The sequence below is a fragment of the Hyperolius riggenbachi genome, chromosome 7 (assembly GCF_040937935.1).
Source record: "Hyperolius riggenbachi isolate aHypRig1 chromosome 7, aHypRig1.pri, whole genome shotgun sequence".
NCBI lineage: Eukaryota > Metazoa > Chordata > Amphibia > Anura > Hyperoliidae > Hyperolius > Hyperolius riggenbachi.
The window spans coordinates 75,124,083-75,151,033 of record NC_090652.1 but is presented as its reverse complement, the minus strand read 5'-3'; the positions used below and the strand labels follow the sequence as shown (position 1 = coordinate 75,151,033).

Below are 26,951 nucleotides of genomic sequence, written 5' to 3'. Positions count from 1 at the left end.
CATGACAGGGGGTCAGAAAAGTCAGAGATGCTTGAAAATGGGAAAATTCACTTTTTGCACCATAGTTTGTAAACGCTATAACTTTTACCCAAACCAATAAATATACACTGAATGGGGTTTTTTTTAATCAAAAACATGTTTGTCCACATTTTTCGCGCTGCATGTATACAGAAATTTTACTTTATTTGAAAAATGTCAGCACAGAAAGTTAAAAAAATCATTTTTTTGCCAAAATTCATGTCTTTTTTGATGAATATAATAAAAAGTAAAAATCGCAGGAGCAATCAAATAGCACCAAAAGAAAGCTTTATTAGTGACAAGAAAAGGAGCCAAAATTCATTTAGGTGGTAGGTTGTATGAGCGAGCAATAAACCGTGAAAGCTGCAGTGGTCTGAATGGAAAAAAAGTGGCCGGTCCTTAAGGGGTAGAAAGCCCTAGGTCCTCAAGTGGTTAACAAGATCTGGGACCGCTGGACCGACAACCCATGCACTTAACACAGTGTAATTCACAAACGTTTAGGCCATTGCTTGCTCTCTTATTATTACGATCTCTAATTACTCGGATATCTCTTCCCTGTCCCCTTCCCCATCCTCCCCCCTCTCTTTCCACGCTTATACCTATGTTTGGATGCCCTTTCCTAATGTTCTTTATCCTTTTCCTTACCTCCCTTCCCCCTTCCATATTCTCTACAAATGTCATGGATATAATGGTACTAGACCAGTAGTGCCTGTATACTTTTTTTTTTTTTCATTGACCAAAAGTTTTATTGAAATACAAAAACAAGGGTGGTACAAAAGGGTACAGTGTAAAGTCTTTGTATAGGATTGGACAGTAAATATGTATTACAAGCAGTATAAGAGTAGTATTTATACACTAGTAGTACTAGTGTATAAATACTACTCTTATACTGCTTGTAATACATATTTACTGTCCAATCCTATGCAAAGACTTTACACTGTACCCTTTTGTACCACCCTTGTTTTTGTATTTCAATAAAACTTTTGGTCAATGAAAAAAAAAAAAAGTATACAGGCAGCGGCACTTGCTTCCGCCCTGCTGTGGGCGGCTATGGTCTGCACAATACCGAAAGCGTAGTTCTGTATGGTAAGGGACGGGTCCTTGGTTGATGACCTCATCAAGCGAGGTCCCTTAAAGACACAAAACAGAAGTACGCTGTCGGTATTGTGCAGACCATAGCCGCCACCAGCGGGGCAGAAGCAAGTGCCGCTGCCTGTATACTTTATTGGAGGGAGGGAGAGGAGCAGACCGCATCATGTCACAGCATGGGGACACTTTCTGCAGAAGGAACGAAGCGCAGCAGCCAGTAGGCCGCACTGCCATGGAAGGAGCGGAGGACCGCAGTAACCAGGGGGACATTCATGTGAGCTGCATTCGTATTTATTGTCCAGCGCTGCGTAATATGTTGGCGCTTTATAAATACATTAAATAAATAAATAAAATGCAACGGAAGGAGGACATTGGGACACTGGACATGTGCATCCCAGGGTGGGTAAGTGCTGCTATCTGCATCCCACAGTATGCGTTCGTGTGTGTAGAGTAGTGTATGTGTGTGTGTCAGATGACTAGGGGTGTGTGTACACACCACTAACTGCCCTCAGGAGCAGTTTAATTTTCACCTCTTATTACTGACCTCAGGAGCTTACAGTCTAATCCTAGTCTCATGTCACTAAGAATGACATGAGACGGTGATTAGAGTGTAAGATTCTAAGGACAGTTAGGGCCCTGACACACCAAAAAGCATTTTGCAGGTAGTTTTCATTTTTTAAGAAACACCTCCAACATCAAAATTGTGGTAAAAATCTAAATTTTTTGAAAAATTGCAATTGCGGCGATTTTAATGTACGGTAAGTCAGTGGAGGTGTTTTTTTAAAAAACGACCTGCAAAACGTGTTGATATGTCTGGGTCCTTAGTGACATAAAGCAGGAATTAGAATTCAGAAAATTTTTACTTGGGGTGAGGTCTGTTTTGAGGGGCGGAGTTAAGGGCGCCAGAATGCCTGTGCCTACAGGCTCCAAAGTTGTAAATCCGGCCCTGACAAGAGGACAAGGTTGGGAAGACTTGCCCAACACAACCCTAAATATAAATGTAAGACAGAAAAGGGGAACAGTCGAGAGCCCACTAGGGCTGCACGGTTTTTCGGTTTTAAATTGAAACCGCGATTCATTAGAAGATGATCTTCTGATCGTCAGTTTTTTGTGAATCACGGTTTCGCCTGCCCGTACGGCTCTGCCCTTCCTAATGCATTAAATTCTGAATGCGGAGGGAGGCTGGGGGCGGATCCACAGCTGTCATGCATAAGATTGCTGCTGATTGGGCAGAAGCTGCGTACAGCTCCGCCTACCGCCAGTTAGCGCATGCTGCGGGTCATAGGGTGACACAAGTGAACTAGGAAGTCTGGAGGGAGGACTCTGCCGCTATAGGAAGTACGGAAGCCCCTGAGGACTCTGCCGCTATAGCGGCTGAGATAGCCGCTATAGCGGCAGAGTCCTCAGGGGCTTCCGTACTTCCTAGTTCACTTGTGTCACCCCATGACCCGCAGCATGTGCTAACAGGCGGTAGGCGGAGCTGTACGCAGCTTCTGCCCAATCAGCAGCAATCTTATGCATGTGTCTGGCGGGATCGTGCTGATGCCTCCCATGATCAAAGAAGGAGATGAAAGGGCCAGCGGGGAGGATAATTACAGCGGCTACTTCTATCCCACTTGGAACCACCGGCTGGGGATCACGCTGCTGCTGGGCTAATGCCGGTAACCGGGTATGATCAAAGGGCCACATTGTGGATCATTACCGCGGCCATTGCCGCTTGGAGTCACCATGGATCACGCTGCTGCTGGGCTAATGCCGGTAACCGGGTATGATCAAAGGGCCACATTGTGGATCATTACCGCGGCCATTGCCGCTTGGAGTCACCATGGATCACGCTGCTGCTGGGCTAATGCCGGTAACCGGGTATGATCAAAGGGCCACATTGTGGATCATTACCGCGGCTATTGCCGCTTGGAGCCACCATGGATCACGCTGCTGCTGCCGCCCCACTGCGCACCTCATTGGGAACATTTGGACCAGCCTGGACCCCCAGACAGCACCCAGCTACTGCAACCCAGGCTGGTGAGATATCATGTAATATAACTGTAGTGGTTAGTTACTGTAGCTGGGAGGGGGAGGGGGGTTTATGTAATGTAATGCAGTGTAGCGAAAAAAAATCGTGAAAAAAATCGAAATCGCAATTACTGAGATAAAAATTGCAATTTCAATTTTTACCTAAAATCGTGCAGCCCTAGAGCCCACTATAGTGTAGTAAGTCGGGTATTGAAACAATGAAAGTTTAAAAAAGCTACTCACAAAGGCGGGATGCCTTCTAAGTAAGCACTTTAATGGCTGATGAGGAAACTGACCTGTACCCACTCAGGTTAAGAAATCGCTCTCTGCGGAAGATGGGGTGACACCCCTCCACCAGGGTGGATAGCTACAGTTTTGTCAAAACAGAGGCGCCGGTATAGAATAAAATAAATTTTAAAACATTTAAAAAGTGAGGCAGTGGTGGACTTACCTCCCCATTGAAGACTATACATGACAATGTCGGATAACAAATATTTATTGATCACTCCAATAATGCTGCAATTGCCTGATGAAGCGGACTACAGACCCGTGAAACACGTTGCAGTAATATTCAAGCGATCAACAAATATTGATTTGTCTCTGACATTGTCATATCTAGTCTTCAATGGGGAGGGCAAGTTTACCACTGCCTCCCTTTTTAAACAGTTTTTAATACATTTTATCCTACACTGGCACCTCTCTTTCGATAATACTAAATACATATATATGGTAGATCGTTCTACCTGCCACACAAGCATGAGACTTTGAGGCTCTCTCCACTCAGTCTCTTTTCATGCTTCTCATGATCCAGGACACGTGTAAGGACTTGATATACCTGTACTAGGTGAGTCAACACCTGCTGCTGATTAGAGTTGGTAATTGAAATGCTAATAATTCTGACATGCATTCAAATTAAACGCAACTTCTATGCAGCTTGGGAATGGGCTCATGAATTGTGGTTTTCTTGGCCCTATGCCAAGCCACATACAATTGGCATTAAATTTGCATACCACCTGAAATTTGTAGCATCTCATTAACCATCTCTGCTGGTGATGAAGACTCACATAAGTCCCAAAGTCTAAGACCCCCTAGTCCTTACCAGAGCATTGTACACGGGAAAATGGGCTGGTACTCTTAGATGATGACTGGGACCACTAGAGGGCACCACACTTACTACTGAGGACTGCCACGTCTTCAGCCTCAGGCTCCCATCACTGAAGATTAGAAAGAATGGGTGAGTCTTGTAGAAATTTAGGGAAAGCTGTTGCTTCAATAACTGGTGTAATCAGGGATATAGGCAGAGGTCGGGGCGGGAAGATTGCGAGCAATGTTGAGGTCACAGGCTGAGGTCATAGCTTCTGGATAGAGGTGATTCTGAGGTCACAGGCCAAGATCAGACTTGTTGGACAAAGATCAGGGGTAATGGATAGCAGGCAATTTTGACGTTACATGTAAAGGTCAGGGCTGGTGGATAGCAGGCAATGTTGACGTTACAGGTGAAGGTCAGGGCTGGTGGATAGCAGACAATGTTGACATTACAGGTGACGGTCAGGCCTGGTGGATAGCAGGTAATGTAGATGTTACTAGTGGTTGGTGGATAGCAGGCAATGTTGATGTTATAGGTCAAGGTAAAGTCTTGTGGATACCGAGCAATGTTAATGTTACAGGTGAAGGTCAGGGCTAATGGATAGCAGGCAATGTTGACGTTTCAGGCTGAGGTCAGGGCTGGTGAGTAGCAGGAAATGTTGATGTTATAGGACAAGCTAAGGGCTGAAGGATAGCAGGAAATGTTGACGTTACAGGTGAAGGTCAGGCCTGGTGGATAGCAGGCAATATTGATGTTACAGGTGAATGTCAGGGCTGGTAGATAGCAGGCAATGTTGATGTTACAGATGAAGGTCAGGGCTGGTGGATAGCAGGCAATTTTGATGTTACAGGTGAAGGTCAGGGCTGGTGGATAACAGGCAATGTTGATGTTACAGGTGAAGGTCAGGGCTGGTGAATAGCAGGCAATGTTGATGTTACAGGTGAAGGTCAGGGCTGGTGGATAGCAGGCAATGTAGACGTTACAAGTGGTTGGTGGATAGCAGGCAATGTTAAAAAAACAAAACAAAACTATCATGGTGAATAAACAGACATAAAGCCACAGGTGGTGATGCATTAGATACCATGCACTGCAGGAACAGAAGCTGTATCAACCTCTTAGTCCTGTTTGATACCTCTAAATGTATACCTTCCTATTACAAGAGTCTACCAGTCTCTACATACACGTGAATAATGTACTATATGTGATGCAGTTCTAACATATGGCCCGAAAAAATAAAACTTACCTGGCCAGCAATTGGCCGCTGGCAACCCTGACAAAATCCTTTGCTCTGAGTTTCAATTCCTTGTTCTTTCAGTCCAGACTGAAGTTTTACCATCATTGAGTCAAGATCACTTCTGGGGATGCTTTCTGAACACTTTGTGCCGGCACTCTCTTGTGGCTGATCAGAAGGAGACACTGGCATAGGATGTTCCTCTGTTCTTCCAACCTGAGGTGTCTCTTCAACTCTGGGAATTTCAGGTGTTACCACAACTGCTTCTCCAGAACTAGGAGTAGGTTCTTGTTGAACAAGAGATGCCTGCAAGTAGAATGCTGATTACTACTACAGTTGCCAGTAATGGTGACATAGCTGTACTTAAAGAGAATCTGTATTGTTAAAATCGCACAAAAGTAAACATACCAGTGCGTTAGGGGACATCTCCTATTCCCCTCTGTCACAATTTCGCCGCTCCCCGCCGCATTAAAAGTGGTTAAAAACAGTTTTAAAAAGTTTGTTTATAAACAAACAAAATGGCCACCAAAACAGGAAGTAGGTTGATGTACAGTATGTCCACACATAGAAAATACATCCATACACAAGCAGGCTGTATACAGCCTTCCTTTTGAATCTCAAGAGATCATTTGTGTGTTTCTTTCCCCCTGCATCTCATGCACTGAAGTTTCAGGCTGCTCTTTTCTTCCTGCAAACAGCTTTGCCCTTGTCTGTAATTCCTCACTATGTGAAAGCCCAGCCAGCTCAGAGGAAGATTTATCCAGCTTGTAAAAGATAAGAGAGAAGAGAGAAGCTGCTCTAATCTAAATAACACACAGGCAGTGTTCATAGAGGGGCCTGGAAGGGGGAGTTCATAGCAGAACCACAACACTGAAGAACTTGGCAGCCTTCCAGACACAGGCTGACAAGTCTGACAAGAGAGAGATAAGTCGATTTATTACAAAGACTGTGATAGTACAAAGTGCTGCAGTAAGCCAGAACACATTAGAATAGCTTTTGGAACTTGTAGGATGATAAAAAATAGGATGCAATTTTTGTTACAGAGTCTCTTTAAGTAAGTTTTACCTCATCCCTAATTACCAATAACCGGGACAGATTCCAGATTCCACTTATGGGCACACACCCAGTGACAGTCAGATTCCCCATTACCAGGTACTCTAGTTACAAGCAGATTCTAGTGACAGGCAAATTCTAGTAGGAAGCAAACACCAATGACAGTCAGATTCTACTGACAGGCAAGTGACAGGAAGAAAAATACTAGATAAGTGACAGCAAGATAAGTAACTCAAAGCACTGGGTGATTGGGGAGAAATGCAGGACTGACTAGTAGTCCTGACAGGTAAGGGAGGGAACCAGGGTCAACTATGAACATAGGGAGGGAATTAGAGTTGATTAGGGGCCTTTAGCAAGTGGCAAAGGATGTCTAGATGAGAATGCTAAGTAGTGTGGAGGAAGGCTGGCTAAGGGTGCTGGGTGAGGAGACAAGCAGGCTCATGAAGGTGATGGGTGAAAAGAAGTGGTGGCTCAGGGTGAAGGATTAGTGGGTGTGTAGCTGGGAAGTAGTGCTGACACAGGGTGGTAGGTGGGATGAAATGTTGGCTCAGGGTGCTGGGTGAAAGTAAGTGCATGGCTGCAGCTAACTGTTGGGTGGGTTGGGAGAAGTGCTGTCTCAGAAGGTAATGGGTGGACAGTGCTGGCTCAGGGTGCTGGGTGGGAAACGTTATTTCTTAGTGTGCTGGGTGGGGTCGAATGTGGCTCAAAGCCTTTGGTGAACCTAGCCTAAAATTACTTTTCAGCACTCTTCAATTTAAAAAGTACCAATAAGTATGTGAAAAAGTTCTATTGAAATTATTTTATTGTTTTGCTTGATGGGGGCCTAAAGGGCATTTTATTGACACTGTATAAAAATATCACCTGGGAGAAAAGTCAGGAGAAAAAGTGAATTGAATAGGGGCTTTGGAGCAATCATGCACTCAATGGTTCACACCTGGAACAAGGATGGAGCCAGATGATCCCCACCACACAGCACAGTCAGCTGATCCATATACTCATTGGGGATTACTGAGCCGTGTGATAGAGAAAGAGGAAAAGCAACAGAGCCAGGCAAGTTCCATCCTTAGACGTCAGCAATGGTTGCCTCCACACTCTCCTCATTTCACACAATCTTCTAGCTGGAGATGGCAATGACTACAAACATTCCTCACCGTGTTTTGTTTGTGGAAATCTGACAGAGAAGCCATCAGTCTGTCCAGCTCCAGCGTGGCGGAGGAGGCCGAGAGGACCCTGAAAGAGAGATGGCTGGGGTCAGGCAATACCTCATTCCTCTACCCCCTCTGTGCCAAATCCTATTTGTTCCACTCTGCATGGCATGCAGGACTGAACTGACATCTCGAGAGCCTCTAGGCACAGAAGTTCTGGTGCATCAAAAAGCCAACCTTGACACCCCTTAAATCCTGATGCGAATGCTGGTTCACCTGCAAACAGCCCACGTTTCTTTGCCTGGAGCCTCTAGGCACAGAAGTTCTGGCGCCCCAGACTCCGCCTTCCACCCAACGTGAGCAGAGGTTCACCCACTGACTGCCCCGTTTCTTGACTTGGAGGTCACCTGTTTCTCCATTTCCCTGCTTAGATTGCCCATTCTCACCATCCAGGAGCCACGCTGTTGTTGCGACCCCTGGAGCATAGAGCTGGATGGGTGGTCTGGTTGGAACTGTCCATCCAACTCACCCATGTCTCCAGGGTGGTAAGTGTGGGTTCAAGAACCCTTGCCAGCCACACCTCAGCACACTGGCCCCTTTAGGCTCACGCCTAGTGCTAAATCCAGCCCAGCACTGAAGTATGTTCATGCTGGTACGTTACTCTCCTCGTTCCCCCTGCTCCTTAAAGGGAACCTAAACTGAGAAGGATATGGATTTTTCCTTTTAAAATAATACCAGTTGCCTGACTCTCCTGCTGATCCTGTCTCTAACACTTTCAGCCACAGCCCCTGAACAAGCATGCAGATCAGGTGCTCTGACTGAAGTCAGACTGGATTAGCTGCATGCTTGTTTCAGGTCTGTGATTCAGCCACTACTACAGCCAAAGAGATCAGCAGGACAGTCAGGCAACTGGTATTGTTTAAATGGAAACATCCATATCCCTCTAAGTTTAGGTCCCCTTTAAGGGGAGAGAACAGGGAGGGGAAGAGAAAGGAATGGGCGAGTAGTAGGAGGGAACATTCCTGCAAGCCTGCCTCTTCCTGTCTGAAACATTAACTTTGCGGAAAGTCACATTTTTCAAAATGTGATTAGGGGGACCAGGGGGCATAAGGACACAATGCACAAGGCTATGTGGATCCATTATGAACATACCCCAGGTATAGACAACTGAAGCGAGAGGGATATGGAGGTGGCCATATTTATTTCCTTTTAAGCAATACCAGTTGTCTGGCTATCCTGCTGATCCTCTGCCTCAAATACCTCACAGACCCTGAACAAGCATGCAGCAGATCAGGTGTTTCTGACATTACTGTCACATCTGACAAGTTTAGGTACATGCTTGTTTCTGGTGTTATCCAGACAGTACTGCAGCCAAATATATCAGTGGGCTGCCAGGCAACTGGTATTGCTTAACAGGAAATATATAAGGCAGCCTTCACATTCCTCTCACGTCAGTTGTCTTTTTAAAAACTCAATTTCCTATTTATCTATTTGGTGGGCAGATTGAAAAAGGCCTTGTTGTTTGCACAAAACAGCGGGCTGTAGCTGTCTGACAGCATCTACGAGATTTTAAAGAGAATCTGTAAAAAAAAAAAAAAAAAAAAAAAAAAAAAACGCCCCCGGGGGATACTTACCTCAGCGGGGGAAGCCTATGGATCCTAATGAGGCTTCCCCCATCCTCGTCACCCTCCAGGATCCATCGCTGGCTGCCCCCAAACAACAGCGTTGGAAATATTTACCTACTCAGCTTCAGCGCAGGCACAGTGGAGCGGACCTGATCAGGCTTGGTTATTTCCACCGGAGCCCTTCGGAAAGCCACCACTGCACCGGAAATGTAAATACTGCAGGCGCCACAGCCGACAAGCTTGTCAGCTGATTTTTCAGGGGCTGCCAGGGTGTTTGATCTCGGATGGTGAAGAGGATGGGGGAAGCCTCATTAGGATCCAAAGGCTTCCCCCCCCCAGAGGTAAGTATCCCCCAGGGGGTGTTTTTTTGTTACAGAGTCTCTAACATTGTTTCAGTAAATTATTCCGAGCTTTCGTACGCGTTTTCTGCACAGAAAAACTGTTTTCAACTGAGAACTCATGTTAATCAATGAGCTAGGTCACACTTGAATGCAGATTTCGCACGCAGAAAAAAAACTGACATCTTGCGCAATTTGTCAGTTTTCTCTATAAATTACAATAGCTGTTGTAAGGTAGAGGTCACACTTGTCTTTCAGTTTTCTGAAAAGTGTAGAAACTGAAAGACAAATGTGACCCCTGCCTTAAGAGGAGTTGTGCGGATCATAGACTATTTCTGCAGCCAGGTCCCTGGTGGATCCTGCAGACCCTTTGTTGCTGTTATGTGAGTGCTGCTCCACCTTTCTTTTTGACGGTATATCTGAAGTAACAGAACAAAGTTATGAGAAGAATGTTTCCATTCTCTGTACACCCCACCTCCTGTCCTCTGGCTTCTCTTTCCCTTTATTATCTGTCGGAGGAAACTGGGACATGATCTCATCTGGAAAAGAAGAATGGGAAAACAACAGGAAAGATGTGTCAGCAGGAGAGGCGAAGGTAAGAGAGATAACAATGCAGGGCTGAAAATGCACTCTTCATACCTGTGATGTTAAACTGAGTAGCGTTCAGCTCATTGAGCAAGCGGTCCAGTTCACATAATCCTCCGCCAACAGCTGGTGACAGCGCAGATGGGGTTCCATGCTTCTTCACAGTGCTGAGGGGGAGAAGACCAGATTCACCACAAGGGAAGACTCCAACTAGCATCCAAGACTCTGCTCATAAAGGTGCAAATCACTATGGCCCATATCCCAATAACTTTTCTCCTGTGATTTTTCCAAGGAGATATTTCCAGACCTTACCAATAAAATACCTTTAAAGCAGTGTTCCAAAACCCTGTCCTCAAGGCCCACCAACAGTGCATGTTCTGTGGAAATCCACAGAGGTAGTTAATCAGCTCTGCTGAGACACTAATTACCTCACCTGTGCATGTTTGTAGTTTTCTGCAAAACGTACTGTTGGTGGGCCTTGAGGACAGGATTGGGGAACTCTGCTTTAAAGAGTAACTGTCAGGCTGCAAAAGCTAATTTAAACCTCTATTCTCCTGTGTTAAACATTTTAGAAGGAAGCCAAAAAGGCAATACTGAAATTAAAAATCTCTCTTACTTTTAATGTGTGCTTATCAGCAAAGCTGTTAGACCCTAAGCTCTCAAAAGGACGAAAGACCGCATACCATACTGCAAAGCATTCTGGGGCTGCTTGGGTCCTCCCCTCGGCTGCTAGTGAGAAAGTACAGGCTCATGTTACAACCGAGTAGCAGTGAAAAATCTCCGGGCAGAGAACATTGCAGGAGCCCGCTATTGTTCCTAGCCACATGGCTAATCAATATTCACTGCACAGTAGTGTTATTCATTACGGATCTTTTGTGTGAGTGAATCATCAGGAAGCAGGCAGGACATGACGACACATTTGGCTTCATAGGAGACAGACAAACATGGAACCTGCCATGAGCTGTCAGGAGCATCATTCTCTGCATATACTATATAAAAATTCTGTGAAATCCAAACGTGGACTGTGAAATGCATATGTAATGTAAGTACAGCCAATCTTTAGCTACTGATATATGTGTTTATTTTCTCTGAGACCTTATACCTAACAGCTCCTCTTTAAAGTATACAGGAGCTGAAGCTCGGGTACAAAATCACATATTTACCTTACAAGAGTGAAGCCTCTGGATCCTAATGCTTCTCACAGCATGAACTGGTCCCATATTGCTGCTAGCAGACCCTCCAAAGATTTGAGACAGGTGAAAAGGGCATTTGGGTGCCGGCATTAAACTGGTATGTAAATTACAACTATGGCGGCACTCAGAGGGTAATTTTGGTGCAGGCAAATGTAGTCCAAATGACAAACAAAACATAGTTCGGCTACCGGCAATAGCTGGCAGCCGAATTGCAACATTCCCCATGGTGGCGTGGAGGGGGAATAGTAACGTACTATCAATGAAATGTAATGTACCCTGCAATAGCAGGTTTCACTCTGCACCCAAATATCCCAGCGCCTTTTTTGCAACAGAGCATGCTTGCACAGGCGCAGTACAGAGCTGCCCATCTTTGGGACCTTTCGGGCTCCTGAAGACTCCCCAAGCCTTCTTCAATGGCAGAAAGCAGTATTTGACCAATTTGGTTAAATACTGCTACCGGGGGAGCCAGCGTTGGAACGAGGGATCTGTGAGAGGAGAGGGAAGGCTTTATAGGACCCAGAGCCTTCCCGCTCCTTAAATAAGAATCTGTTTGAATTTTTTTACAGGTTCCAATTCACTTTTAGGTCTCATTTGCAACACAGGTGCACGTGGTGACGCACGGCTCTGTGTTGCATGACGATTCTCCAAAATACGCTTGTACAAATGAATGGGATCGCTGCACAAACACGCCAAAATGTGTGCAACCATGTGTTGCGATTACACAGTGAATTGCAAGGCATGTATGGAAACATCAGACAGTGCAGTCTATGCACTTTTCGCTATATTATGTACTCTACTATAACATGTTCAGCCATTGTGTTTCTCCCTATAGCAAGTTCAGCCATGATGTGCCCCACTACAGGATCTCCATCTGTCTCCCTATAACAAGTATAACCGTCATACGTCCTACGGTATGTCCAGTCATCACATGTCTCCCTGCAACGAGCTGAACCATCACATGCTTCTCAATAATATTTTCAGTCTTTGCAGGACTCCCTGTTACAAGTCCAGTCATGATACCACATGATCGCATGGAAAGTGGGTTGAACATGATCTGCACATCACTGGGCAGGACCCAGCTCCAGAGGAGCAGGTAAGTATTAATTTCCCTGCTTCGCCCACTTATGCCCCAAAAAGACCTTGATGCTGCTCAAACTCTGATTCACCAAGCCTCAGTAACAGGATTTGCAGCCAGGACCGCAAAACGTTCCCTCGTACTTCTCACCTGTACAGATGAGACTTGTCAGAAGAATTTTCCAGGTCAGATTCGGAATAAGGCAAAGCATTCTGTAAGGAAATGAAAACATCTTGTCAGGATAACAAGCATTCCTTTTCCATCAATAGGTAAATCCAAGAATGCATACACAGTCACTTCTGCCTACATAAACTCATAAATGTATTTGTATGACAGCGCTCCTCTCCTATATTCTTATGACCTGTAAAATAAAAAACAGCTCCACATAGTGCATTACTGCTGGATTTCGAACATCTGTTCAAACACCCCAAAGTGCCAAATATGTGCTCTTATTCGTGCTCCACTTTTAGTGCAAACTTGCCATCAATCTCCTAGAAAAATACAGGCTCACCAGATATATCCCACCTCAAAGCCAGGTGGATCTAGCGCAAGAGTAAAGCCACAACGATCTGATGTATTCAAATGCCAAAAACGTTTTAATCCGGATTCCTCAATAGAAAAGATATATACAAAACATAGCATAAAACATTTTTAAATTCATAAATGCCCTGCGCTAGATGCGCACTCATGTCATCCAAGAGTAGCTTTCAGCGTATCGGGCTCCTGGCCCAGTGATGTACCCTCTCATGCGGTTGCGGTGTCCCGTCTCCGCGAATGGTGCATCCGTTTCTCTTTCTAATGTCCCGGGCGATGGCATTCCCTGCTTCCTGTGACGTCAGACGCTCCCAGCTCCGCCTTACGCATTCCGTCCCTTAGGACTCATCAGAGGCTGACGTCACAGGAGCGACCGACGTCTTTTATACTGATTACCTTCCGGCTGTGATCGCGCATGTCTCCTCCGGCCTATGTGACGCGTATTCCGCGTCACATGGTCGCCTATCCTTCGGGCATGCACATTTAGGTCTGTAACTCACGCGGCCTATGTGACGCGTATTCTGCGTCACATGATGGCCTCTCCTTCAAGCATGCGTATTTGGGTAAACACATACATTACCACATGTGCATCTACACACATATAACTGTCACGCAACAACAACTTATAGATTGTCTAACAGGAGGTTAGAGGTACAGTCTGCAATGTCTTCTACCTCCTCCTAGACAGACATGTGTCCCACATGCTAGAATGCTGGCAGCCAATGCAGAAATACAGTGGACACTCTGAGGATAATGTTATAGGTAAAGTATAAACGCACGGGCACCAGGGGGGCACAGAAATCATTTGGGGGGACGCAGCAAGGTGGCACCACTAGGCTGATTCCCAAAAGATTTTCAGCTCAGATCAATCGGGAATCAGCCCGTGGTGTATGGGCAGCCAACAGATCTCTCTCCAATCAGATTCAATCAGAGAGAGATTTCTGTCTCTTGTTCGAATCTGCCCTCATCGCTAGATGTTTGGGCACCTTTATTAGATACAGAAGGTAAGCCCGCTAGCTCCCAGGTGCTGAAGGAATGTGTGGAGACACATGGGGAAGTGTAGCCATGCTTCCATTCTTCAAGGATGGCCTTGCAGCTCAAGGTATATAACACTGCTTCACATCACAGAGAGAATAAACAATTCTTGGAGACGCCCGACGTATAATAAAACAACAGTTTATCTCACTGTGAATCTAGCACTTGTAACAACCTGAGGAAGAGGCCTTGTACCATGAAATGCGTAGTCCTTTTTGTGCAATATTGCATTAAAAGTCTGACAATTTACACCTGTTGAGTGGTGAGAAGGTAAGCCAAGACTTACCTTTCTTTGAAACTGTTTTTGATTGTTTTATTATATATCAGGCCCCTCCTCCAGAAGTTGTTTATTCTCATAGTTATCACCTGTTGGGGAGGTTAAATCTTAGTACTAGTATTTTGCAGTTGTTTATAGCCCTGTTTGTGGCCGTTTTACACTTTAGAGGGGCCTTTGCTCACATGCAAGAACCACTTGCTGCAATGTTTAACCAAACATACGACAACTGCAGTTTAGGAAAGCAAGTACCTCCAGTCTTCAGGAATTAACAGTTTGCAATACTCTTCCTACTTTGATTATCCAGAGCGCTTGTGCATGTTCGATGGCTCTTAATTCACAAGAACAGCACAGAACTACATGTCATTAGCTACAGTATAAGGGTTATGTTCTGTGAAAGCCCACAGAAAGAAAAAAATGCTGGGTCTCCACCTGGATTTAAGGCCTATTGCAAGTGTCACAGTGCAAAGCACAACATTTCGACCGCAATGGTCTTTCTCAAGTGCACTAACCTTTGGGTCATAAGGTGGTGGAGGTGGTCGCTGCTGCTCACAGGTTTCAATTGTTTCTGAGGAATCTGTCAGTAAAACTGGACAACGAGTAGGAGATGTAATTTGTAGGTCAGCAAGCAAGGCATCTGAAGCAAAGAAAAAAATAAAAAATATCATTATTCCTTGTATTTATAAAGCACCAACACATTACGTAGCGCTGGACAATAAATACTTACAAAGGATGACAGACGTAACAAGGTTATACAACATGTAGAGGAGAAGACCGGCACCATCTGTATTTATATGCTCTTTATTGTAGAAAAGTCATGTACAGCCAATATAGTGATGTTTCGGAGCATCCTGCTCCTTTGTCAAACTAAGCAAAGTACAGAATACACATCACTAAGCACACGTTTATATACCCTCATGGTAAGCAATAAGCCAATCCTAGCCAGAGAAACTTCTGCCCAATCACGCAGTCAGACGGCGGTGGGCGGCGCAGCGGAGGGCACTGTGCGCATGCGTGAGGCGGACCCTCCTACAGACATGACGTGTGTTGGGGAGGGTGGGCATTTATAGATTGGCGACAAATAAGTAATAGGCCATACAGTTCATCATCAGGTCTGGCTACCTACCAACAGAAGTTTTGTGGTAATGTTCTGTGGACTGATGAAACAAAATTAGAACTGTTTGGGCCCATGGATCAACGCTATGTTTAGAGGAGGAAGAACAAGGCCTATGAAGAAAAGAACACCTTGCCTATTGTGAAGCATGGCGGGGGTCAATCATGCTTTGGGGCTGTTTTGCTTCTGCAGGTACAGGAAAGCTTCAGCATGTGCAAGGTACCATGAATTCTCTTCAGTACTAGGAGATATTGGATAAAAACGTGATGCAGTCCGTCAGAAACCTGATGCTTGGGAGATGTTGGACCTTTCAACAGGACAATGATCCCAAGCATACCTCCAAGTCCCCTAGAGCATGGTTGCAGATTAAAGGCTGGAACATTTTGGAGTGGCCATCGCAGTCACCAGACTTAAATCCGATTGAGAACCTCTGGTGGGACTTAAAGAAAGCAGTTTCAGCGCGCAAACCTTAAGCTGGCCACTAACGGTCCAATTTCTAGCGGAAAATCGTTTGAGCGATCAGAAATTCTGATCGGATCGGTTGTAAATAATCTCCATTGGTGGACACAATCGATTATGAAGGAGTGAAAAAAATGTCGCCCGAATTAATTTTCGTCGAACGAATTGGATTTTCTTGGTGGTCGTGATAGATAGGAAGCAATGATTGGTTAAGTTGATGGTGAAGTGAACGATTTTTTGTCCGATCAGAATTTCTGATCGCTCGGACGATTTTTCGCTAGAAATTGGACCGTTAGTAGCCAGCTTAAGAATGTGACTGAAATGGAGGCTTTTGCCCATGAAGAATGGCTAAGATACCCGTAGATCGCTGCAAGACACTTGTGTCAAGCTATGCTTCACGTTTAAAAGCTGTTATAACTGGAAAAGGATGTTGTACTAAGTACTAAGAATGAATGTCACTTGGGGGTTGAATAAAACGGATAATGATGTGAGCACAGAAAATACATTTGTGGTTATTTCATCATAAATGTTATGTTATATTTGTCTGACTTACAAGTGCCTCTTTGATTTAATTGTAAACAAGATGACTGAAATGATCTAAATTAATGTCAAACTGGCCAAAACACTCAATTTCAGTGGGGGTTGAATAATTTTGAACACAACTGTAAACGTATGCTTAGTGATGTTAATGTGTATTCTGTACTTTGCTTAGCTTGAGAAAGGAGCAGGACGCTCTGAAGTGTCGCTATATTGGCTGTACATGACTTTTCTACAATAAAGAGCATATAAATACAGATGGTGCTGGTCTTCTCCTCTACATTTAACTTTTGTCTGGGGTGCTGACAGACAGACCGAGGCACATCGCCATTGAAGCAGAAGAAGCTGTGCTCCACTATACCTCTTGGTTATACAAAATAGGACAAAGTTATACAAGGCAAAAAGGGTACAAAATACATGATCATGCATTAACAAAGCCGTTAATAATAGGGAAATTAACCATTAACACAGTACAATAACCCACAGCAACTACGCAGAATCCTTTTTATTGCAATGGAAACAATAAAAAATGTAATCTGGCCAGTTGCGAGTTTCTGCTCTACTGACTATGGTCCATATGAAACTCTCGTTTTCTCCTGAGTTTTCATCTAGGAGGTTTGTTTGTTTTTTTGGGGTTTTTTTTTATTGTCTCTTTAAAATAACTTTTCAGTACTCTGCAATTGAAAACGTATCAAAAAGCAGGTGAAAAGGTACTCTAAAAATATTTCGAGTATTTTCCTGCTTGCTGGTGGCTGAAAAGAGATTTTATTGACAAGGGCTCATATGCAATTAACTTTTTCTTCTGAGTTTTTCTCCTATGAGATTATTGTTCAGCGCTGGTTCCCCCAAAGTCTGCTTGTTGGCGATTGCCGCTGGACCTCTCACTCGGGCTCTGGAGGAAATAGCCTAACCTGATCGGGTCTGCTATACTGTAGAGGCGCAGTGGACCTGATTAGGCTCGACTATTTCTGCCGAAGCCCAAGCAGGAAGCCACTAGTGCGCCTGCTCATTTGGAGGTGGCAGAGACATCCTGAGACTTCCCCCACCCAAGGTACTTTTTTTTCTCTTTTGAAAATGACAGGTTTGTTTTAAGAGAAAAATTGAATTCAATAAGGCCCTTTCTCTGCATTTTACACCATTATTTTGAATAAATCCAAATTTCTGTTGGTGTTACCTAAATCTTCCATGGAGGCAGCTTTATATAGAAATCACCAGAAGGGACGGTTAGGGGTTTGTGATGTATCCGGATATGGTAAAAGTTGTACTATATAGAGATCCGCCAGATGAGGGATCCAGAACAGCGGTCGGCCAAAGAGGGACCTCTGTAGACAAAAGGGTGCACAATGGTTAAAACAAAATGGTATTGGTGAGGCTAAACTGAAAAATGAAAAATCAAAGAGAAGAGAGAATATAAGGCACACAACATTAGATGGCGTCATAAGAACAAAGGCGGGAACTCAGGATACAGCATTGATGAGGTAAAAGGTCAGTGATGGAGTGATCATCAATGGAGTGTTCAGGATGAGAGCTAAGTGATAGTGGAATCAAGGTGAGTGCTAGTGATGGAAAAGCGAGAGTTCAGTGATGGAGGAAACAGGATGTGAGCTCAGAGATGTAGAAATCAGGAAGAGAGTCCAGTGACAGAGGGAGTAAGAATAAGAGCTCAGTGACGGAAGAATATGATAAGAGCTAAGTGATGGAGGGATTGGGAGCAGAGTCCTGTGAAGGAGGGAGCGGGAGGAAAGTCCAATGAAGGAGGCATAAGAATGAGACCTTAGTGATGAGGGAGATGGATCAGATTCAGAAGGATGTAAATGAGAGCTCTGGTAGCTCGGTGATGGTGAGAGCTCATTGAAGGATCAAGGGGAGTGTTTATGCTGGAAAGATGATTGTGGAAGCTCAGTGATAAAAGATCAGGATAAAGTTGAGAGGTGCAACAAATAGGAATTCCAGCAGTAGAAGCAATTTTTAGTATTGCAGACAGAATAGATGATATAAGCAGCACATCAATGAAGGAAATCAGCACCCTTGTTGCAAAAAACATGATAGTTAGAAATTGGAAGAATGCAAGGCCAACCACATTCGAGGAGTGGATAGGAAGGATGGATCTAGTGTGCAAGGGAAAGACAACTCAGATGAAGTAGAAAACCACAATGCAGAATCTTCGTACAGATGTCCAACCGCTACCAAAAACAGCTGGCAGCCACTGATAATAAATAAGGCTTAGAGGACAGGAAACAGGGTGAGATGTGGGAGAGAGAGAATAGCGGAATTTTCTTTTTAAATGTTAAGTGACAAAATGCGAGGCCCAAAATAAGATAGGAGAGGGAAGAGGCGAATATTTGTGGTTTTCTCATTTGCAATTTGCCTTCTAAAACAGAAGGTATTTGCAATAATTCAGCTGTGGTTTCCCACAATGCATTACTTCAAAATATGCTAACTATCTCTATATGTACCTGAAATGATCACAAATACCTTCTGTTTTAAGAAGGCAAATTACACTGAGTGTTGCTTTTAAGTAGGAGGACTTTTTAAAGAGAATCTGTATTGTTAAAATCGCACAAAAGTAAACATACCAGTGCGTTAGGGGACATCTCCTATTAAGCTCTGTCACAATTTCGCCGCTCCTTGCCGCATTAAAAGTGGTTAAAAACAGTTTTAAAAAGTTTGTTTATAAACAAACAAAATGGCCACCAAAACAGGAAGTAGGTTGATGTACAGTATGTCCACACATAGAAAATACATCCATACACAAGCAGGCTGTATCCACCCTTCCTTTTGAATCTCAAGAGATCATTTGTGTGTTTCTTTCCCCCTGCAGTTCTCATGCACTGAAGTTTCAGGCTGCTCGTTTCTTCCTGCAAACAGCTTTGCCCTTGTCTGTAATTTCTCAGTATGTGAAAGCCCAGCCAGCTCAGAGGACGATTTATCCAGCTTGTAAAAGATAAGAGAGAAGAGAGAAGCTGCCCTAATCTAAATACACAGGCAGTGTGCATAGAGGGGCCTGGAAGGGGGAGTTCATAGCAGAACCACAACACTGAAGAACTTGGCAGCCTTCCAGACACAGGCCGACAAGTCTGACAGGGGAAAGATACATTGATTTATTACAGAGACTGTGATAGTAGAAAGTGCTGCAGTAAGCCAGAACACATTAGAATAGCTTTTGGAACTTGTAGGATGATAAAAAACAGGATGCAATTTTTGTTACGGAATCTCTTTAATCTCTTTTATCCCCTTATACTTTCCTAGTGGTTCTGGTTTACCATGAGCTGCTTCTGTATTCTCTTGAACTGGTCCAAGCCCTATCACATACAGCCATATCAATTCCTGCCATGCACTAATAATGACAAGAAAGTCTGAAACAGGCTGTCTGCATGGTGAGTTGATGTGGCTCTGTAAAATGTATAAGCTATAGGCTTGCTATACACCAGTGATTCTGGATGTGCATCCTTGCTTTCAGGGGTATAAATAAATAATTTGCTTATTTAGGTGTGATGCATCATGAGAAACCATGGCTGCTCACTTACAGCTCAATTATTGCAAGTACCTTCTGTTTTGAGAAGGCAAATTACACTGAATGTTGCTTTTTAGTAGGAGGTCTTTTCTCTTTGTCTTTTTTACTCCCTTATACTTTCCTAGTGGTTCTGGGCCACCATGAGCTACTTAAGTATTCGGTTGTTTTGTAATGGGTGAGACTGGGTGGTAACACAGCGAATGGTGAGAATGTGGCATTGCATTGTATGCAAATATGTGCATATGCATCTGGCCAATGTCACCAAGAGTGAAGAATGACTGAGTAGATACAAGTGTAGACTGGATAATTGGTGGCGTCATGTTCATAGGATGAGAGAGTGCTTGGATGCACACTCAGCCCTCTGCATAATAAGTTAGTGTTTGTACTCCAGTATGTACGTTGCACATGATGGAGGTGCTCAACTATGTTGTTGTTCGTCAGTTACATTGTACTTTATGTCGGTTTATAGAAAATACATTTCAAACTTTGATGACAGCAACACCCAACACAGGAGTACGGCAACTAAGTTATTCACACTGTGGGCAATTCGAAATAGTGCTGAGTTTGGTTAAAAAAAGTTGTGAGATATAGAATTCAGGATGTGAGCTAGTGGTGGAGTAATCAATATGGGAACTCAGAGATGGAGGAAACCACTGGATTAAAGCTCAATGATAGAAAGATCAGTGTAAGAGCTCAGTGATGGATGTATCAGGTGAGTTCAGAGATGGAGAGTCATAATGATCAAGATGAGAGCTGAGTGATAGAGGAATAAGGATAAGAGCTCAGTGATGGAGGAATAAGCATAAGAGCTCAGTGATGGAGGAATGAGGATATGATGTCAGTGATGGAGGGATGAGGATAAGAGCTCAGTGATGGATGAGGATAAAAGCTCAGTGATGGAGGGATGAGGATAAGAGCTCAGTGATGGATGAGGATAAAAGCTCAGTGATGGAGGGGTGAGGATAAAAGCTCAGTGATGGATAAGGATAAAAGCTCGATAAAAGCTCAGTGATGGAGGGATGAGGATATGAGGTTAGTGATGGAAAGATGAGGATAAGAACTTAGTAATGGAGGAATACGGATAAGAGCTCAGTGATGGAGGGATGAGGATATGATGTCAGTGATGGAGAGATGAGGATAAGAGCTCAGTGATGGAGGGATGAGGATATGATGTCAGTGATGGAGGAATAAAGAGAAGAGCTCAGTGATGGAGGGATGAGGATATGATATCAGTGATGGAGGAACAAAGATAAGAGCTCAGCGACGGAGGGATAAGGATAAGAACTCAGTGATGGAGGAATAAGGATGAGAGCTCAGGGATGGAGGGATTAGGACAAGAGCTCAGTCGATGGAGGGATGAGGATATGAGGTCAGTGATGGAGGAATAAAGATAAGAGCTCAGTGGTGGAGGGGATGATGATAAGAACTCAGTGATGGAGGAATAAGCATGAGAGCTCAGGGATGGATGGATGGACGAGGACAAGAGCTGAGTCGATGGAGGGATGAGGATATGAGGTCAGTGATTGAGGAGGGATGAAAATAAGATTGATGGAGGGATGAGGAGCAGCTCATGATTATTGCAACTCAAGCAGGTTAAGATGTTAGTTATTTTTCCCAAACCTGTATCATTTCTCACCACAAAAAAAGGGGACAAAAACGATTATGCATAAAATAATGGCAAAATGGACTTGACAACCAGGATAAAATCCAGAAAACGGACCACCCCTGATTCATCTCAAACTTTTCTGTGACCGGCTGGGTAAATGGTAAAGCTCAGTGACAGAGAGGCCAGGAGGAGAGCTCAGTGATGGAGGGGTCAGGAGGAGAGCTAAGTAATAGAGAAGTCAGAGGAGAGCACAGTGATGGAGGGGTCAGGAGGAGAGCTAAGTGATAGAGAAGTCAGAGGAGAGCTCAGTGATGGAGGGGTCAGGAGGAGAGCTAAGTAATAGAGAAGTCAGAGGAGAGCACAGTGATGGAGGGGTCAGGAGGAGAGCTAAGTGATAGAGAAGTCAGAGGAGAGCTCAGTGATGGAGGGGTCAGGAGGAGAGCTAAGTGATAGAGAAGTCAGAGGAGAGCTCAGTGATGGAGGGGTCAGGAGGAGAGCTAAGTGATAGAGCGGTCAGAGGAGAGCTCAGTGATGGAGGGGTCAGGAGGAGAGCTAAGTAATAGAGAAGTCAGAGGAGAGCACAGTGATGGAGGGGTCAGGAGGAGAGCTAAGTGATAGAGGAGTCAGAGGAGAGCTCAGTGACGGAGGGGTCAGGAGGAGAGCTAAGTGATAGAGTGGTCAGAGGAGAGCTCAGTGATGGAGGGGTCAGGTGGAGAGCTAAGTGATAGAGGGGTCAAAGGAGAGCTCAGTGATGGTGGGGTAAGGAGGAGAGCTCATGATGGAGGGGCCAGGAGGAAAGCTCAGTGGTACAGGGTTCAGGAGGAGAACTCAACGATGGAGGGGTCACAAGGAGAGCTAAATGATGGAGGGGTCAGGAGAAGAGCTCAGTAATGAAGGGGTCAGGAGGAAAGTTCAGTGTTAGAGGGGTCAGAAGGAGATCTTAGTGATGGAGGGGGGGTAAGGAAGGTAGCTCAGGAGGATTTTTGATAATCATTCATAGTGAAGGATTATGACAATAGCTTAGTGATGAAGTATCAGAATGGGAGCCTAGCAATACAGGGATCAGGACGAGAGTCCTGTGATAGGAGCTAACTGATGGAATATCAGAATGGAAGCTAAGCAATAGAGGGCTTAGTGAAGCAGTGGTGAAGACAAGAGCTCAGTAACAGACCAAGAAGAAAGTTCAGTGATTGCGGGTTCAAAATTTGTTGTTTGGTGGGTAAGGGTGAGAGTTCAGTGATGAAGAATCAGGATGGGAGTTCAGTGATGGAGAAGGGAAGAAGGGATCAGGATCAGAGCCCCTAAGTGAGTGATGAAAACAAGAGTTAATTGATAGAAGGCTCGGGATGAGAATTCAGTGATGTAGAATAGGTATGAGAGCTAAGAAATGGGGAGTAGATGGTAGAGATGGCTTACTCTTGGAGGAATAGGGATGGAGGGAGCTATAAAACAGGGAGCTTTAAACCAGCAGTAGAGGCCCTGAAGGAAAAAGCCTGCAGAACGTTTTATGCCATCAGAAGGCAACTTTACCACCTAAAACCACCGGTAAGAGTCTGGGTAAAGATATTTGACAGCATCATCACCCCAATCCTGTTCTATAGCAGTGAGGTATGGGGCCCGGTCACCTACCCTGACCAATCAAATGGGACTCCAGCCCAACAGAAATCTTCCATCTAGAGTTCTGCAAGTATCTTCTCCAAGTCCATCGCAGCACTTCGAACTCAGCTTGCCGGGCAGAGCTAGGCAGATTCCCACTATGGGCGACTATCCAGCAGATGGTGCTCTCATACAGGGCGCATATACAGAGCAGCAACCCCAGCACTTACCACCATAAAGCCTCACTGAGCCAGGGGGGCGAGGCCATACCACGCGCTCTCAAGCAAAGCATCAGCAGCCAGCCCAGCCAAGACCACCAACACAGGCTGACAAAAGCCCAAATAAAAGGTACGATACAAAGCTGCAAGGACCGATACCTAGAGGAATGGAGAAGTGACATAAAGAAATCCCAGAAACTCACTGTCTACCAATCACTGCAGAGAGATGACACAATGGCCCCATATCTGGAGAAGCTACACCATCACAAAGACAGACAGACTATAAGCCTGTACCGTCTGAGCTCCCACAACCTGGAGATAGAGACTGGGCGACACAGACAGACATGGAAGCCCTGGGAGGAGAGACTGTGCAGGAAATATGACCAGGGGGTCCTGGAGGATGAGGCCCACTTCCTGCTACACTGCAGCAAATATACACCATTGAGGACCGCCCACTTCCAGAGACTCTCTGCCCACATCCCAGATTTCACCTCCACAGATGAGGAGAGGAGACTCTACATCCTACTGGGGGAAGAGGAAAAACCTGCAAATAGCTGCCCGATATATCACTGCCTGCCACCAACTGAGAGGAACATGATACCACATGGACTGTATAACCCCATACCCCCCATTCCATATGGACTGTAGATATGTGTACCCCCCTCCCCTATGGACTATATATCTCATCCCTTATGGACTATATATCTCATCCCCCATACCATCCCTTACATCCTCCACACTCCTATGGACTGTATACCTATATCCTTCCCTTCTTCCCAAAATCCCCCCCCCCCTGTATACCTATAGCCCTCCCTTCTTCTCACAATCCCCCCCCCCCCCCCATGTTAATGTTTTGTTTTGGCAATACTACATGTATTTGGTTCTGCCAATAAAGCTTTTTGTATTTGGGACGACAGCTCATTGATGGCAAGATCAGGATAAGAGGTTAGTGATGGGGGATCAGGAGGAGGGTTTTGGTGATGGGAGATCAGCATGAGAACTGAAGGAGTATCAGGATTATTGCTTAGTGATGAGGGATCAGTAATAGAGTTTAGTAATGCACGGATCAAGATAAAGGATCAATGACAGAGGGATCACTTGAAGAAGTCACAGTACAGTGTGAGAATGCTGCAAGGTTGGAACTGGGTTAAGAGGGTCTCCTCATTTCAGGTTCCAAGAGGAAAGTTCAGTAATGGAGCGATCAAGATAAGAACTCAAAGAAGGAGGGATCAAGATGAGAACATAGTAATGGAGTGTTCAGGATGAGAGCTCGGTGAATAAGTGTTCAGAAAGAGAGCTCAGTGAATAAGGATCACTGTTGGAGGATGAGGATGAAAGTTTAATGATGGAGGGCTCAGGGTTTGAGCTCAGTGAAGGGGTGTTCAGAATATTAAGAACGTAGAGATGCAGGATCAGGATGAGAGCTTAGTGATGAAGGATCAGGAAGAAAGCTCAGTGATGGAGGATCTGTATAAGAGCACAGTAATGGAGGGATCAGTAAAGGAAGTCCATGTACAGTAAGAATGTCCTGAAGAGCTTGAATGGATTGGGATCACCTCACCTCAGGTTCAAGGATGAGTGCTCACTGAAAAAATATCAGGATAATGGATGGATCAGGACGACAGTTCAGTGATGGAAGGATCAGGATATGAACTCAGCGATGGAGCATCCCAGCATAAAAGAGCCTAGTGATGGAAGATACCGCCAGAAGGTTTGAATGATGGAAGGATCAGGATGAAGCTCAGTGATGGAGCATCCCAGCATGAAAGAGCTGAGAGATGGAAGATACCACCAGAAAATTTGAATGATGGAAGGATCAGGGTGAAGCTCAGTGATGGAGGGTCCCAGTGATGGAAGGATCAGTGATGGAGGGTCCCAGCATGAAAGTTTAGTGATAGAAGGATCAGGATGAAGCCCAGTAATGGAGAGTCCCAGTGATGGAAGGATCAGGATGAAGCTCAGAGATGGATGGTCCCAACATGATAGTTCAGTGATGGAAAGATCAGGATGAAGCCCAGTGATGGAGGTTCCCAGTGATGGAAGGATCAGGATGAAGCCTAGTGATGGAGAGTCCCAGCAGGAGAGTTCAGTGATGGAAGGATCAGGGTGATGCTCAGGGATGGATGGTCCCAGCAGGAGAGTTCAGTGATAAAAGGATTAGGATGATGCTCAGGGATAGAGGGTCCCAGCAGGAGAGTACAGCGATGGAAGGATCAGGATAATGCTCAGGGATGGATGGTCCCAGCAGGAGAGTTCAGTGATGGAAGGATCAGGATGATGCTCAGGGATGGATGGTCCCAGCAGGAGAGTTCAGTGATGGAGGGATCAGGATGAAGCTTAGGGATGGATGGTCCCAGCATGAGAGTTCAGTGATGGAAGGATCAGGATGAAGCTCAGGGATGGAGGGTCCCAGCATGAGAGTTCAGTGATGGAAGGATCAGGATGAAGCTCAGGGATGGAGGGTCCCAGCAGGAGAGTTCAGTGATGGAAGGATCAGGATGCAGCTCAGGGATGGAGGGTCCCAGCATGAGAGTTCAGTGATGGAAGGATCAGGATGAAGCTCAGGGATGGAGGGTCCCAGCAGGAGAGTTCAGTGATGGAAGGATCAGGATGCAGCTCAGGGATGGATGGTTCCAGTGATGGAAGGATCAGGATGATGCTTAGGGATGGATGGTTCCATTGATGGAAAGATCAGTATGATGCTCAGGGATGGATGGTTCCAGTGATGGAAGGATCAGGATGATGCTCAGGGATGGATGGTTCCAGTGATGGAAGGATCGGGACTATCCTCAGGGATGGAGGGTCCCAGCAGGAGAGTCCAGTGATGGAAGGATCAGGGCAGGAACTCAGAGCACAGTGTGAGAATGCTGTAGGGCTGGGGATAGACTGGGAGGGTCTCCTCTCTTCCTCTCTTTTTCTCCTTTTATGGGAAACAGAAGTCTGTCCCTAGCTGAACATATAAACATTGCAAGAGACAGAAAACCACGTCTGATAATGAGACTCACTTCCTATACCCACATCCAGCTCCCTATATCAAGCTGTCTCAAGTAGAAAACATATTTATATAACTGAATTACTGAACAGCCATAAGTCTGACTCATTCCATTAAGTCAAAGATGCATTTTTCTTTCACAAGAGGAACAATCTGATTGGCTGTTGCACACAGTTCTTGCATCACTTTGTGCTGTGTGTGCAGCATGTGAGTCTGTGTCAGGGTGAGCATATAAAGTGTGCTTGTTCTTGCATCACTTTGTGCTGTGTGTGCGTGTGTAGCCTGTCGCTGTGTGTGTGTGTCAGGGTGGGCAGATAGTGTGCGTGTTCTTGCATCACTTTGTGCCATGTGTGCAGGATGTGGGTGAGGGTGTAGCCTGTCTCTGTGCGTGTCAGGGTGTGGGGGTCAGTGTGTGTGACTGTGTGTGTGTCAGGGTGGGCAGCCTGTCACTGTGTGTGTGTGTCAGCATGGGCAGCCTGACACTGTGTATGTGCAGATTGTCACTGTGTGTGTGTGTGTGTGTGTGTGTGTGTGTGTGTGTGTGTGTCAGTATAGGCACTGTGTGTGTGTGTGTGTGTGTGTGTGTGTGTCAGTATAGGCACTGTGTGTGTGTGTGTGTG

The 26,951-nt window shown here is 45.1% G+C and overlaps 1 protein-coding gene across 1 annotated transcript in view; it reads right to left on the bottom strand.

The window, feature by feature from the left end:
- Positions 1-26,249, bottom strand: part of TGFB1I1 (transforming growth factor beta 1 induced transcript 1) — a 49,103-nt gene extending 22,854 nt beyond the window's left edge. The window contains exons 1-8 of the mRNA XM_068244147.1: positions 24,901-26,249; positions 17,580-17,727; positions 14,808-14,932; positions 12,603-12,664; positions 10,239-10,351; positions 10,075-10,138; positions 7,643-7,721; positions 5,451-5,744 (exon numbers count right to left, since the gene is read on the bottom strand). Of these exons, the coding sequence (XP_068100248.1) occupies positions 5,451-5,744; positions 7,643-7,721; positions 10,075-10,138; positions 10,239-10,351; positions 12,603-12,664; positions 14,808-14,932; positions 17,580-17,592 (750 nt within the window). The 5' untranslated portion in view covers positions 17,593-17,727; positions 24,901-26,249. The remainder of the gene's footprint in view (positions 1-5,450; positions 5,745-7,642; positions 7,722-10,074; positions 10,139-10,238; positions 10,352-12,602; positions 12,665-14,807; positions 14,933-17,579; positions 17,728-24,900) is intronic.
- Between the last annotated feature and the right edge of the window lie 702 nt (positions 26,250-26,951).